Source organism: Garra rufa, chromosome 24 (genome assembly GCF_049309525.1).
Source record: "Garra rufa chromosome 24, GarRuf1.0, whole genome shotgun sequence".
Classification (NCBI taxonomy): Eukaryota; Metazoa; Chordata; class Actinopteri; order Cypriniformes; family Cyprinidae; genus Garra; species Garra rufa.
This window is the reverse complement of record NC_133384.1, coordinates 29,255,975-29,273,046: the sequence shown is the minus strand read 5'-3', so window position 1 is coordinate 29,273,046 and position 17,072 is coordinate 29,255,975. Positions and strand designations below refer to the sequence as shown.

General features: G+C 38.9%; 1 protein-coding gene across 1 annotated transcript in view; it reads right to left on the bottom strand.

Moving 5' to 3' along the window:
- The window catches only part of dpyda (dihydropyrimidine dehydrogenase a), a 277,186-nt gene that overhangs the window by 90,389 nt on the left and 169,725 nt on the right, over positions 1-17,072 (bottom strand). The window contains exons 14-15 of the mRNA XM_073830591.1: positions 10,893-11,057; positions 6,743-6,811 (exon numbers count right to left, since the gene is read on the bottom strand). Coding sequence (XP_073686692.1) covers positions 6,743-6,811; positions 10,893-11,057 — 234 coding nt within the window. The remainder of the gene's footprint in view (positions 1-6,742; positions 6,812-10,892; positions 11,058-17,072) is intronic.

The window sequence follows — 17,072 nt, the reverse complement described above, 5'->3', positions numbered from 1 at the left end:
GGGGCATTAGAGAGAAAGAGAAGTGGAAGAGGAGAAAAGTGTCTGGTGAAAAAATATGCACTTAAAAGGTGAGAGAATGGCAACAAATGGCACAGACATTATAAACATCCAATTTAGTCTTACTAAACTCACTCACTACCAATCTAAACAAATTCACTAGCATAGAACATTTTTTATAGCCACACGACAGGATGGGTTGATTTTGCTGGTCTTTCACAGGATGTCGTCATAGAATAATACCCAGCTAAAAGCACTATAAGCAACTTTTTGGGGATACCACGCATAAAATGTCCCAACTATCTGACAGATATCACTGAAATAGGTGTCCTGAGAAATCAAATATCTCTCTGTGAACACCCCTAGGCACTGTAAAAAAAAAAAACTTAGCGATGCTGTGGAGAAAGCTAGCTAGCTGAAATTACAGAAACAGTCTCCTAGAAGCAGAGTTGTGCACCATTTAGAACTAAATTGGTAATGTGTTTTTGGTACAAAAATAAGTTTCAATTAAAATGAAAAAAAAAGACATATATTGTACCTGCAACTTGGAAATTGTCCTGACAAACTTTGAATTTTGGCATGAAAAAGCCTAATTTGAAAACTTTCTAAAAAAAAAAAAAAAAAAAAAAACTACTTTAAATTTGAAGCTTTATAGACCTTACAATAAGAACAAGATGATAGACAGATATATAGATAGATAGATGAATGGATAGATAAGACAGACAAAAAGACAGATAGAAAGATACATGGATGGACAGACGGATGGACAGACAGATAGATAGAAACTCTACATAGATAAATGGATAGACAGACAGGTGGACAGATAGAAAGATACATGGATGGACAGACAGACGGACAGACGGACAGATGGATAGACAGATGAACAGATGAACAGACAGATGGATGGATAGAAAGATACATAGATGGCTGGATGGACAGACGGACAGATGGGTGGAAAGACAGATGGACAGACAGACAAATGGATGGATAGAAAGATACATATTGTAGATGGACGGATGGACAGACAGAGAGACAGATGGATAGAAAGATACACAGATAGATGGATGGACGGACAGATGGATGGATAGAAAGACAGATGGACAGATGGACGGACAGACAAATGGATGGATAGAAAGATACATACTGTAGATGAACATATGGATGGATAGAAAGATACATGGACAGATGGATGGACATACAGACAGATGGATGGATAGAAAGATACATACTGTAGATGGACAGATGGATGGATAGAAAGATACATGGACAGATGGATGGACATACAGACAGATGGATGGATAGAAAGATACATAGATGGACGGATAAACAGATGGATGGATAGAGAGATAGACAGATGGACAGACAGACAAATGGATAGATAGAAATAGGGCTGTCCCCGACTATGAATTTTCATAGTCGAATCAGAATTTTCGAATCTTTCTATAGTCGACCGATAGTCGAATCATCTAGGCTTATGTGCGTGTGTGAATGGGTTGGGAGGGGCACGACACTATAGTCAGCAGGAGGGTAAAACTATTTTTATTTTATTTTATAAGCGACCAAAACTGCCTGCCAACTGACAGACAAACTTTTATTTAGGTTTTAATAAAAACACAGAACGCGTCTTTTAGTTCTAAAAACGCGAGGCGCACAGCACTGCCTTTTTTGGTGACTTTTAATGAAAGAGCAGTGTGCTGCGGTTTTTTTATGTTGCTAAGCAACGACCAAAACAGCTGTCCTGTCAGTCAATTCAAAGGATTATAGCGCGAGAGCTCTAAAATCTTAGTTTTTTTTGCTGTTAAGTAAACTGTCATATTAGCAGAAACCCTAAATAATACAGCTCCGGGTTACCCACGATAGACACCAAAGGTTTCTCCTCCATTTCTTGCAGTCTCCGGACTTTTTAAGCAACGGTAAACTTTCGCCATCACAACAGAAGGCCCGCCTCTCCATTCATTCGATTGGACAATGGAAAAGAACGCGAATGACGTTGGGCGTTTTTCCGCTCAGAGTTGATTTTTTTTTTCAACTTCAGGCGCTCAGAGCGCTCCTGCATAAAACGCGAGGCGCAGCAGGCGGCGAAAACGCGAGGTGCCCTGGGCGCATAAACAGCGTGCAGAACTCTCACTGCCAACAGAAAACCATTCAAAAGAGGCGCCTCCAACTGCAAAAACGCGTTCGGTGTGATCGCCGCCATCCCTGCCGTCAAGATGGTCCTCATCTCGTCATGCATCAGGGAAAGTGAAAATTAAATTAGTCACAGGGGTGGTTGGATTTATTTACAAACACGTTAAAAATATTTATTGAACGCTTCTTATTTTTCACTTTTGTTTTTACTGGATTATCATAATCAAAGGCTGTATATAACTTAATATAACCGTACAAAACCAGTAGTTCTGTGTGCAATTAGACATTGAGCACCCCCATATTGGCAAAATGGTATGATGCTCGTTTCACCCGCGAAGATTCGACTGTGAGATCGGTGGTCGAATCAGGCTCCGCATATCGATGCATCGAATCTTCGACTATTCGGGGACAGCCCTAGATAGAAATATACATACTGTAGATGGACAGAGAGACGGATGGACAGACAGACGGACGGATAGAAAGATACATGGACAGATGTTTCTGTAGATAGATAGATAGATAGATAGATAGAGATACTGCTCTTTTTACCTGGATTAGTTTATACCATCCTTAAATTTTGAGCAAGAGACACACGCAGTGGTGCAGCCTGGGGAAACTGGTATTTGAGTGACAGCAATGAGGCTTTTATTAGTTTAAATTCACGTATTCACAGATTCTGTAGCTATGCCACTCACGAACAACCGCACATCGCACACTTATTATTGGGCCTGCTTTTAGCCATTTATCTGCAATCCACTGTTCCTTTTTCTTCTGCCAACTTTCAATTGGATAAAATAGGAACAGCTCACGGAGAGACTTTGACATTTATGAATTATAGCCTCAGGCACATCGTTATGATGTAATATTTCTCTCAAAGGCAGCGATTTTATGGAGGGGAAAGTAGCTGAGGAGAGGTGGCGGCTGCAAGTAGAATGGTTTACTTCAGACTGACACTTCTGTGAGGGGAAAAGAGAGAGAGAGTCTGGATGATACAGAGAGACAGAGAGACAGAGAGATGGGCGTGCAAGGGAGGGAAAGAAAGCATGAAAAAAAAACTTTTAAGTAGTATCCTTAGGCGAGGAACAGTGTTAAGTGTTCCCTTAGATTTCAAAGTGGGAATGAATGGTTGATTCTCTTTGAAAACGGAGTTGCCATGGCAACTGAGCCTTTATTTCATATTTGCTGGCACAGGTAGCTAAACAGCAGACGAAAGGAAGACGAGGCATTCAGACCACAGAGGAGTTCGCAGACCACTAAAACCCACGGCGCCAGACGAAGTCCAAAGACAAACGGTCTTTCACCGCTTCACCCCGATCGTCCATATCTCCCGCTCATCCTTTACTCGTTTCATCTCTGACAACAGATCAATGCTTTCACTTTCATCCAGTATAGGTAAAAGAGCAAGACCTTCAAATCAGTCCTGTGCTCGTTTTGTTGGGGATTTTTTTCAAGCTTAAAGCACGAAGTGAAGTGTGCTGTGACACGGCAGCCGTACCCTGAAGCGATGTTATCACCGTACTTTACATCATCGGCTTGCCTTATGAATACACAATATGCAAAATGTACCTGGGCTCCAGTGACGGGGGATGTCAGGCGAATACATAATGACAGTAATACGGAGGGGGGTGGGGAGGCAGGAAATACCAGATGTCCATCTTTGCCGTTAGTAAAAGAGGGTTTTGGGTGGGTTTGACAGGCCGGTTTAATGAGGTGAGAGAGAGGATAGGGCGACGCGTCGATGTAATCGATAGCAGAATTAACACATTGACATGCGGACTGTTTACTTTCAGCCATTTTCTCTGCACAATTAAGCGCCTGAGATCTGCAAGTCAACTATGATTAATCCCGGGGTCACTCCACTGTCTCCCTCTATTTCCACTTAAAGTATCAAGGCCTGTGTTTATAACTCTAAATGCGTGTGTGTAAGTGGTGTGTAGACATATCTGAGCACTTCACTTCTGCAGAAATTGTGTCTGCATGTATAGTCAAGGTTCTGCAGAATTCAGAATAAAAGAACTGGCTCTACTTTAATTTATAAGTGTAAATTTGAATTCAAATTGTGCTACCACTATTAAAAGTTCTAGAGTTCCAATTTTCCAAAAAGGCATTTTCAATTTAATTCTGAATGGTACACAATCCTTTGTATTGTATAATAATCTTGATACTTCAAGCTGTTGGGGCTAGTTGCCGTTGATGCAGTTTTCGGGGTAGATGCCATTTGAAGATGAAGCCATTTTGAGGCTGATACCATTTTGGAGTTGATGCTGTTTGAGGGTGATTCTGTTTTTGGGTTGAGGCTGTTTGGAGCTGACAGTATTTTAGGGTTGGTGACATTTCAGGGTTGATCCCATTGATACCTTCTGAGGATTATGCCTCTTTGGGGTTGAGGGCATTCACCGTTCATAGCATTTCAGAGTTAATGTCAACTAAGCTCAATGCCTTCTTGGAGCTGAGGCTGTTTGCAGTTGATGGAGCTTGTGGTTGATGTCTTTTTGGAGGTGAAGCTGTCTGAGAGCATTTCAGGGTTTATGGTGGAGTTTTGGGCTTGTAGTTGAGGCTGTTTGCATATCGGGGTTAATGTGGTTTGAAGCTGAAAACATTTTATGGTTGATGTCTTTTTGGGGGTGAGACCTTTTGCAGTTGATTCTTTTTTGGGGTTGAAGCCAGTCTAAGTTGATGCCTTTTTGGGGTTGAGGCCTACAGTTGATAGCATTTTGGAATTGATGACATATTGAGGTTGATATTGGTTGAGGATGATGCCATTTGAGGTTGTTTTACCATTGATGCCAACTGAGATGGACTCTTTTTTTGGAGTTGAAGCTGTTGATTGTGTTTTAGAGTTGATGATGTTTCAAGGTTGTTGGTGATTGCAATTGCTGCCTTTTTGGGGGGGTTGAGGCCATCTGCAGTTAAAAGCATTTCGGAGTTCATCCTGTCCAAAACTTAGGAGGATTATGCCTCTTTAGGGTTGAGTGCATTCGCCATTGATAGCATGTTCAGGTTAATGCCAATTGAGCTCAATGCCTTCTTGGAGCTGAGGCTGTTTGCAGCTGATGGAGCTTGGGGTTGATGCCATTTTGGTTGATGTTTTTTTTCAAGTTGAAACTGTCTGATAGCATTTTTAGGGTTTATGGTGTTTGGGCTTGATGTTGTTTTGGAGTTTATGTCAACTGAGGTTAATGGCTGTTCTTTTGAATCTGAGAACATTTGGGGTGGATGTCTTTTTGGAATTGATGCCGTCAGTAAGTTAATGCTGTTTGGGGCAGATGCCATTTCAAGTTTATGCCTTGTGGGTTGCGGCTATCTGTAGCTGATAACATTTTGTGGTGGATGTCTTTTTAGAGGTGAGGCCTTTTGCAGTCTATGGTGTTTTGGTGTTGAAGCCAGTCTAAGTTGATGCCTTTTTGGGGTTAAGGCCTTCTACAGTTGATAGCATTTTGGAATTGATGACGTTTTGACGTTGATGCCTCTGCTGTTATAAACATTTTGGGCTTGATCCTGTTGATATTTTTGAGGATCATGCCTCTTTGGGGTTGAGGGCATTCACCATATATAATGCATAGATAGCATTTCGGGGTTAATGGCGTCTTGGAGCTGAGGCTGTTTGCAGTTGATGGAACTTGGGGTTGATACCATTTTGGTTGATGTCTTTTTGGAGTTGAAACTGTCTGATAGCATTTTGGGTTTTATGGTGCTTGGGCTTGATGCTGTTTTGGAGTTTATGCCAATTGCGATTGATGCCTTCTTGGAGTTGAGGCTGTTTGGGGTTGATGCCATTCGAAGCTGAAAACATTTTGGGGTTGATGTCTTTTTGGAATTGATGCCATCAGTACTTTGATGCTGTTCACGGCAGATGCCAATTCAAGTTTATGCCTTGTGGGGTTGCGGCCATCTGTAGCTGATAACATTTTGTGGTTGATGTCTTTTTGTAGGTGAGGCCTTTTGCAGTCGATGCTGTTTTGGGGTTGAAGCCAGTTTAAGCTGATGTCTTTTTGGGGTTGAGGCCTTTGAGGCTGCTTACAGTTGATGCCAACTAAAATGGACTCCTTTTTGAAGTTGAAGCAGTTGATTGTGTTTCAGGGTTGTTGGCGATTGCAATCAATGTCTTTTTTGGGGGTTGAGACCATCTGCAGTTAAAAGCATTTTGGGGTTGATGCTGCTTAGTTTCAGTGCAACATCCCGGGATCTGGACAACTCCATTCTCACAGATGGACCGGCCTGATGATGTCCGGTCTGGGAAGTCCTCTCATTTTCTCTCTTCCATCCCTCCTTCCCCCTCTCCATCTCTCCTCCCATCTCATCCAACCATCAGCGGCTCACTCCTTGGCATCCTCTGTCTCATCCCTCTCAGCTTCTTGGCAACATCAGATTAGTTGCTTCCGAAGAGCATTTCCCGTAAATGTAGCCTACTTTAGATCCAGGATTAGCTGCCAGTGATTCAATAAAGAGCTTTTTTTTTTGGATAACAGTAAATGTTGGTTTTGCAGTTTGGTACAGGACAGTATGTGATGGCGTGGGTACACATGCAGTGTTATCAAAAGAGCCAAATTATCCCTAAGGGAAGAGGTTATTATTTCACAACTGTGTGTGTTCACAAATTAGCATAACAAAGACTCACCTCTGCCATTTTGGCAAGCTCGGCCCAATCAGCTTTGTTGTAGCTGCACATTATGCTGGATATGACAATCTATGGGGGAGAGAAGAATGAGAGAGAGAGATTTCAGCATGGACAGAATTCAAGAACAGGTTTTCTTTGTCTCACCTTGTGGCCTTTAACAGAGCCCCGTTTCATTGTGTACAAAAGGTTTCCCCATCAAGGTCCCATTTCAGCACATTATAAAATGGATCTGAAGGCCATTATCTTGTCTTTAAAAAGCAGCTGCCGCCTTCTCCTCAACCCTCAAAGTCACAAAATCAATATTTATAATTCACAAGACCAGGACAAATCCACTGTTGCGCCGCCTTTATTAAAACAGTATCAAGCCCCAGAGCAGGGTGTTAGATAAGAGCATTTGCTGGATTAGCCTGCGCCGTTTGTTGTTTCTTTTTTTTTCCGGACACACAATAAGCCAGTCATAAAACAGGTTACGGAAGGTCTGCTTCTCAAAAACAACTCCTGGTTTTCAGTAATCACGGACATAAAAAGCTTTTGAAACCGCACCGAGCGTACCATAGCACCAATTCTCCAGAGATGGACTTTCTGCCCACACTCGCTAGTGGAAAGAGTAGCTACCAGGTCAACATTTCAGCATGCTGTGTCCCTCGTCTTGATTTTTCTCCAGGAAAAATCTAACCGTGTTAACCGCGTATGTGGCCGCACTCCATTAAGTGCCTAATGGCTGCAGAGATGTGGAGAAAAACCCTGCAACGAAGGCCAGCCTATCTTGTGTGACTTGGTCCAACAATGCGATTACATCTAAACTCTTGTCTCATCAGATGTCCATGACTTACACTCGCTGCTGATGAGGTGGAGGTGGGCGGCACGGGGGATGGTGAAGATTGGTGCTAACAACAGGAGAACAGGAGTCCGGAGAGACTCGGAGAAAACTGATTTCATGGGAGGATATTAAACTTGGAGGCTGTGTTGTCCCCCCGGGACAAATTTCCGCTAGATATAAATCTCTCGGGCATTACGCTTTCCCAAAAGCAGCAGGCAGTTAGGCGCTAAGCTTAGCCCACCTACACGAGAGCAGAAAATATTGCCAAGTTTTAGGGGGCAAATAAAGTTAAGCACTCTGACATTTACCGCTGAGATTTACAGTACAACACTGACATATAAGTGATATTTGATACACCCTGAAATAGTGTTTGGTAATATTACCATAAACCCCAGGCCATCGGCAAGCAACGGCAGGGTTCCTAAAGAAGACGAAGAGATCAACGCCGCAGGCTTCATTTCGGGTATTATACGCAACGCGAGTATTCTGTTTTGATTTGGGGTTGACCTTTGCTCGCTTTACCGTCACGTTATTGCAGAACGGCCCTTGAGAAGCTGCAGAGGGATCTAGTTTTAAGTTTATTAACACCAATCCAGCCTGAGCCCCCCTGCCGGAGCGTCACATTAGCTGGTGCCGAGGCTGCGGGGTTCGAGGAAGATCAGGGATTACCTGGTTATAAGCTCAATAACCTCCCTCTGGGCGAGCGCCTCCGAACCCACCTTACACTATAACAATGTGTCTCCATGGAGATGAGTTACCTGGAGGCCATAAGAGAACATGTGGAGCGATGATTCCCGCCGATTCTCTAACGCAGTGCTGTGACCATTTCCTAATAATGGGAAAAAATGGAAGCGCTGATAACAGCAAACCACAATTTGTCCGGTTTGGAGCCACAGCAGCCAGAGCAGCATCCTGATGAGGTTTCTTTTTCAGGAACAGTAAAGAGAGCATTTAGCACAGCGGGTGTACATGTGAGGGATTGTTAGCTATGAATCACATGGGAACCAAAGGAACCTGAAAGTTCTCCAGCCTGACCTCTCCCTCTCACACTGACAAATTTAATAAGTGAAACTGTAATTGCGCTAAAACATGTTCAAAGTCTTCTAAAGCATTTATTGATGTGACGATAGCTGCAATTTAATCTTTTGCTTGATGGAAGCTTTAAAGACAAAATTTGAAATTAAAATTTAGTTTTTTGATTTTTGGCTTTGCTCAGAAAATTCTCGTGTCACTTTTTGTCAATTTGACCCATTTTTTGTAATCTGAACATGAAAACAAATGCATGAAATTCGAAAACCATGAAAACCATGAAAAAATCATGAAAACCAGCCTGATCCAAAACTCTTTTTTTATGAAATAAATTTTTTACGTTAGTTGTGTTGTGACAGGAAGACTTCATTAAAACACCCAATATGCCATTTTTTTCTTCTTTTTTATGCTGATATTACATTTATATTTGGATACTGCACTCATGAATTAAAAGTAGTTAATAGCAAAACATAAAATATCCACTAAAAACATGGGTCTTGGTCTGCTTCCTAACAAACTCTGGTGCGGTCGGAATGAAATTTGAACGCAACATGGACCAAATACTTCTAAACAATCCAAAAACAGGAAGTACTGACAAAATGTGATGCTATGTGACATGATTTCACGCAACAAGCGGTGTATCCAAAACAAAATGAGCAGAGGGCAAACATGGAGTAACAAGGAGGTAAAGTGCCTTTTATGAGCTCTTTGCAAGTTCGCAGGTGCTGAAAATAAAATCATATACACAAAACAATGCTTAGTCCAGCAGACGGCATTAGGTCGTATTTATGTCAAACACACCTTTTCCTTTAGTTTGGTTTAGTTTGGAGTGTTTGGTGAGTTCTGTCACAAAATATATGTGATGCACCTGACTGATCAAGTTGTGAACGTATGTGAACGCCTTTAGGTTCTGTATCTTTAGGTTTGCTGTCAAAAATGCCAGTGTGAATGTTAAGCGGACCAGGTCCAAATAAACCAAATAAACCGAATTACAAGTGTGAACACACCCTAAGTCTTACTTTGAAGTAACAAAGTGGTTATATCCAAGTTAATTACTAACTTTGAAAACGTTTTAGTCTCATTAACGGCATTATATTGTTCATTACGATGAACAAACACACAAACACAATTATTGCAATAAGGAATCCCAGCCAAACATAACCAGTCATATCCAATCATATTGCGATGGAGGCATTGCCTCATGTGACTTTTCTTCATTCATTCTCAATTACCCCCCACTAAACTAACACTCAATGGGCTCAAGGGAGGCGAGAGAAACGCGGATTCCCACTTTAACTATATATATATATATATATATATATATATATATATATTCCTTTTTCCAGAGGATAATGACTGAGTATCTTTCTGTTTTAACAGGAAATACGCTCGTCAAGCAATTTCTCGGAGTGTCTACGGCAGCAAAGCGTGTCTCAGCTCAGCCGGGGCCCTTAAAAGGAGCTTCTCTTTCTCTCTCTCTACTCTCTCTTCACCTTGTTTCAGAAAGAAGCGATACATCTCTGCCGCTTTCATCCTCAGTACAAAAGCCGCCCCAGTGAATGCTGGGCATCACTTCCATTAGTGCTGCCCGTGATTGCCGTCAGAATGTCCTGCAGAAATCAATTAATCCTTTGATATTTCTTGAGCACAAAAAGAAACCCAGATACAAGAATCTCAGAAGTGAACAAATGAGTTGTCATTTTGTAATTTCAGCAAGCATATGCCGCTCCTGCTGTACCGACACGACGGCTGAATTAAAAAAAAAAAAAAAGTACTTATGGATGGAGCTAGCTCACATCATAAATATTTGGATTTCATTAACAAACATGAGGATCACATTACTATGAATAATAAATGGAACAATGAGAAATGAATATTGAAATCATATTCAAATTTTATGACTTCAGAGCCAAACCACTGAGGAAAAATTGAAAATAACTAGCTACCACAGAGTCCCATGCGGATTTTACCACAAACCTCCTCCCATACATTAGATTAAAAATAACAATTTTCTCTTCTCAACATGTTCATGTCATATCCATGTTCATTAATGCAGAAATAAAACAGCAGCTGCTCTGGTTAAAGACTCTAATTCGAGCTGAATGTTCTTATATTCTCACACCTTGTCCAACTAGCAACGGATCCATAAAAATCACATCACTAACTAGCAGGGACTGTCAACACGATGACACATCATGACATTTTGACGGACTCGTGCTTTCTATTTTTGATGTGTCACGCTAGTGAATCTCACTGGTCCATTTTCTCAGCGTTACTTCAGGTTTCTGTTCAAATGCTTACATTGTCAGGGAAGTCGGCTTTGAGCTCCGTCACACTTTGGCACCAGTAGGCAGCTGTCTTCTCACTGATCAGCTCGATGTTCAGGAAGGAGCCCTGCCCGGGACCAAACAACGGTCCGGAGGTGGTTCCACGCACAATCCGTGGAGACACATTGGTGACCAAATCCTGAAAAAGAAAAAACAAAGAGAAAGTGTTTACCATTTCAGTTACCATTCAAGATCAAAGACTCCTTTAGAGGTATGTGACCTCGCGCCACCTCCATTAGCGACCAATAATTAGCGTACTAGGGGAAAAGGCCTATATCTACAATTTCGCTTCGCTACGACTATCCCAACAGACTCCCCTGCTATAAAATATGCTCCGCGGCTATAATTTCTGTGTAGAACAACATAAAGAAGACAATTACGACTATATTCTACAGAAACTCATGACACAAATTCAATAGCGTTATTTCTCCTTCCCTCTCCCAGGGGGCTTTGAAGTGCAGCTAAATTCATATTTAATCACACACGTTTGAAATTGTGCCGTGCAGTAGGGAAAATGAAGTCTACTTGAACCACAAAAAAAAGGTTTTTACATTACAAAATAAAGTCATTCATCCATCAGTTCGCACTAATATCTTTCCATTCTCACACTTTCCCAGACTACATTTTATACAGCAGAGGCTTGTCTTTTCTCAAAAGTGCCAGCATGCCCACGAGCCTTGATAGATGTTCACTGTACTACATTACGCTGTAGTTGAAAATTCATCTCTTGGCATTAGAGTCCCTAAGGATTCCCTGCCAAACTGCTATAATATTCATCACTGATTGGATGTATGGAGTACAGGTCATCCTGGCCGGACAGTAATCAGTCCACGCGGTAAATTAGAAGCCAAGCTAATGAAGCTGGCAGAGTCATGAGGATCGTGGCATCCGGTGAGCCGCTATTGGGTAATGGCTTTGGCCCTCGATATGAGGTTCAACCAAGCCAATGAATTGATGCTCTCACCGATGTAGATGCATCTTCTGGGGCTTGAGCCAAGAAATCTGTTGTCATATTTCAAATGTGTAAATGACAAACTGAGATTATATTTACAGGTTTTTGCAGCGATACTGAAGAGGAAACATTTGTGGTTCCCTAAAGAACCGTTTACTGAGCTGATCTTAAAGGGAAAGTTACCCAAAAATTAAAATTCTGTCATTAATCACTCACCCTCATGTCGCTCCAAACCTGTAAGTCTTCGGAACACAAATTAAGACATTTTTTAATAAAACCTGAGAGCTTTCTGGCACTGCAATGACAGCAACACAACTATCACATTCAAGGCCCAGAAAGATAGAATCAGGGTTGCCAGGTTTTCACAACAAAACCTGGCCGACTGCTACTTAAAACTAGCCCAAAAACAGCCCAGCTGTGCCCTGTTAAAACTTGGGTTTTGATGGGTAATATACATGTTTTTTGCAGGGGCTAAATTTCATGTTAATGGTGTCGCTTCAACCCACGGATTAAAAAAACCCAGTGGCAACAGTGTTAAAGTATCCCAATTCCACATGAAAACCACAGACTTGGCAACACTAGGTAGCATAGACATTGTTAAATAGTCCATGTGACATCAGTGGTTTAAACTAAATGTTATGAAGCTACGATACTTTTTTGTACACAAAGAAAACCAAAATAACAACTTTAACAAATTCTTCTCTTCCGTGTTAGTCTTCGATGATGATATGCGTGTGGTGCTGTTTCGTAGAATATACAGAAGATGAATTAAGATGGACCATAGACTATTTTAACAATGTCCTTATTACCTATTTGGGTCTTGAATGAGTCCATGCGGTAAATTAGAAGCCAAGCTAATGAAGCTAGCAGAGTCGCGAGGATTGTGGCATCCGGTGAGCCTCTATTGGGTAATGGCTTTGGCCCTCAATATGAGGTTCAACCAAGCCAATGAATTGATGCTCTCAATGTAGATGTAGAATCTTCTGTGGTTTGAGCCAAGAAATCTATTGTCATATTTTAAACCCTATGTGTAAATGACAAACTGAGATTATATTTACAGGTTTTTGCAGCAATGCTGAGGAAGAACCATTTTTGGTGAGTAGTTCTTAAAGGGATAGTTTACCCAAAAATGAAAATTCTGTCGTTAATTACTCACCCTTATGTCGTTCCAAGCTCGTAAGACCTTAGCCCATTATTTACTCACCCTCCAGGAGTCCTAGGTGTATATGACTTACTTCTTTCAGACGAATCCAATTGGAGGTATATTAAAAAATGTCCTGGCTCTTTCAAGCTTTATCATGCCAATAGGTGGGTGTTTCTCTTTATCAGTCCAAAACAAGTCCAATAAAGTGCATCCATCCATAATAAAAAATGCCTCACATGGCTCTGAAGGGTGAATAAAGGCCTCCTGTAGCGAATCAATGCGTTTTTGTAAAAAAAAAACCATGAAGTGATAAATGCAGCCACGCAGGGGACAGATTAAAACAAAACAATGGTCACAAATTAGAAGTGCAAAATGAGGATTTTATATTAAAATCCTCTTGACTCAGGATTTCAATATAAGGAAAGAGGAGACTGGTTTTCCTTTCCTAAAGTAAGAAAACGCTGCCTTCTTTTGCTTCTTTTGTTGGTTTTCAAGAGACTCCCAGGCGTCATCCGCCCACACTGCCCTCCAAAGGCAAAGCGCAGTAACTACACATTTGGTAAAAATTGAGTTAAGGCTTAAAATGGACTTTGTGACAAATGTTTTGTCTTGTGGCAAAGTCTCCTGGTTTGATTTTGTCCCGTTTCCGAGAAACGAGAGTGTCAGCATGTTTGACTAGCTGGCATAAAAACTTTAAAGGCATTTTTCTCAGTTTCAGTGTTGGCGTAGTTACTACACTTTGCCTTTGGAGGGCAGTATAGCTGCCTCCATGTACAACAGTGAGTGCAAGCTAGATTAAAGTGATTATTACGTTTTGAATATGGATATTTTTCATGCAAAAACACATTGATTCGCTACAGGAGGCCTTTATTCACACCCCGGATACGTGTGAGGCACTTTTTTATTATGGATGGATGCACTTTATTGGACTTATTTTGACCTGTTGAAGAGAAACACCCGCCTATTGCAATGATAAAGCTTGAAAGAGCTTTTTTTTAAATTTTCTAATATAACTCTGATTGGATTTGTCTGAAAGGATGCTGTGAGGATGAGTAATTAATGGGCAAATTTTCATTTTTGGGTGAACTAACCCTTTAAGATATTTTTGATGAAATCCGAGAGTTTTCTGACCCTCCATAGACAGCAGCGCAAAAACCATGTTCAAGGCCCAGAAAGGTACAGTAAAATCAAGGTTGCCAGGTTTTTACAATACAACCTGCCCAACTGCTACTCAAATCTAGCCCAATTGTGTTTTGAGGGGGGTCCCCTGTTAAACATTGCGCTCTGGGGGTAATTTATTTATTTTTTTGGTGGGGTTCCCTAGGTAAAATTTGCATTCCAGGGGCTAAATATCACGTTATTGGGGCTGATTCAACCTGCAGATATGAACAAAAACCTGTGGCAAGAGTGTTAAAGTCGCCCAATTCCACGGACTTGGCAACACTGGGTAGTACAGACATTGTTGCTGTTCTGTAGAATATACAGAGGATGAATAAAGAGGGACTATCCTATTTTGTCCTTACTACTGTACCTTTTTGGGTCTTGAACATGTCAGTTGCATTGCTGTCTATGCAGGGTTCCTTGGAAAATATCTTAATTTGTGTTCAGAAGATGAACAAAGGTCTTAGGGGTTTGGAACGATATACGATGAACTATACCTATACGTCTCAGGATCCTTAATGTAGAAAGGTAATAGCACACCTTCTCCACAACCCACATGATTTGAGGTATCATTCATGTCTGTAGAACAAACGGTGTGGGACCAGATGTGTGCTGACGTTTAAAACTGAAGGTTAGGGGTTTGTTCTAATCCTTAGCAAGCATCATTAATTAAAGACAAAGAGGGACTGGTTTTAATCCAATGCGTCTAAGGCCGCGGTGCTAAGAGGCTAAAGGGTTAAGAAATTACATTTGGTGTTTCAGTCTTCTTCTCTTGCTGTGAAAATTGAACCGATAAACTCAACAGAACAAACAAAAGGGAGTGACAGCTTAATCCTTTGAACTCTGATAAACCATCCATCATAATTTAACAGCGTGAGAGGACGATTTGCATATCCTAATTAGAACCTACGCCTTTACAGAACAATTACAATAATGGCACGCAAACTTCATTTTACAACATTCAAGCACTTTTCAAACCACGGCGACAGGAAACTTTCATTGAAAATGTGATCTAATTAGCATAAATTTGATTTAGAAGTAAGGCTCCAAATGTGTGGTTTGTTTCTGTATTCGTTCATTACGCATTTTTAATTCATTTTAATTATTTTTACATAAGTTTATTTATTTCTTGTGCTTGCAAGTAATTAAATCATTGTTGCTATTGCCCATACGTGTGCATAGGGATTTTAACAAACTTCCAGGTTTAAGTACTAAACATGTAGCTTGTGCTGTGGACATGAATGACAACTCAAATCACACAGCTTGTTGAGAAAGGTATTACCAGACTTCAGATTTTCACCTGGCAGAGAGTAAAACAGAAAACAACACATCAAAGCTATTTTGCAATAGAGATATGAGCCATCTAGAGATGAGAATATTATAGAGGCTATGACAAGAAGCGCTCTAGTTCACTAGCAACCATCAAGAAATGCACTAAAAACACTTGTAAGCCCTTGGCAAACAGAATATCAATGCGCTGTTAACTACACACAACACTCTAGCTCTAAAATAAAAACATAAATAAAATATTATAAAATGAATAATAATAATAATAATAATAATAATAATAATAATAATAATAATAATAATAACATTACTTTTAATACTTACAAATCTAGGTAGTTTACCAATAAATAAATACATAAATAATAAGTAACCATACATACATGAACTAAAAAACAATATTTACAACAAAAAAGCTAAATAAATAAATAAACAAATACTGATTATGTAGTTATTTTTATCATAATATATTTCCAATAATAACAACAACAACAACAACAACAATAATAATAATATTTACTTAGTAAATAAACACTATAGTGAATAAATAATATATATATATAAAATAGTAAATAATAATAATAATAATAATAATTATTATTATTACAATTGTTGTTGGAAATGAAATGATTACATAATAATAATAATAATAATAATAATAATAATAATAATAATAATAATAATAATAATAATTATTATTATTATTATTATTATTATTACTATTTTCAGTTTTAGGAGTACACACACAGTTGATTCAAAGCTAACATACATACATCGTCTAAAAGTAATAATAATATTTTTTAAATATATAAAATAATATTATATTAAATATTTATTTTTAAAAATTATTATTATAAATGTATTATTATTATTATTATTATTATTTTTATTTTATTTATTTTTTTACTACAATTATTTTCAGTTCAGGAGTACACATACAGATGAGTTTAAAGCTAACACATATACAGTATTTGGAGAAAAAGTAATATTATTATTATTAATATTGTTGCTGTTATTAATAATAGATTAGAATAAAATATTTACTAGTAAATAGTAAATAATAGTAAATAGTAATAATTATTATTATTACTGTTTTTGGAAATGTATCTTATACTACTACTACTACTACTAATAATAATAATAATAATAATAATTACACAAAATACAGATGACTTTAAAGCATACAGTACTAAAAGTATTAATAATAATAATAATATTTACAATAATAATTATTATATATACTATTTTCAGTTTTCAAAGCTAACGTACATACAGTACACGGACTAAAAGTAATAATAACAAAAAATAACAATAATAATAATTACTTAGTAAATATTAAATAAATAGTAAATAATAGTAATAATTATTATAACTATTGTTGTTGGAAATGTGTGCCATAATGAAAATGATTACATAATAATAATAATAATAATAATAATAATAATAATAATAATAATTGTTATTATTACTTGTTTTGGTTTTAGGAGTACGCATACAGACAACTTCAAAGCTAATAACATACATGGTCTAAATGTATTAATAAAAATATAATAAAAATATTAGCATTTTTTTTATTTTATTTAAAAGTATGCACAAAGATGACTTCAAAGCTT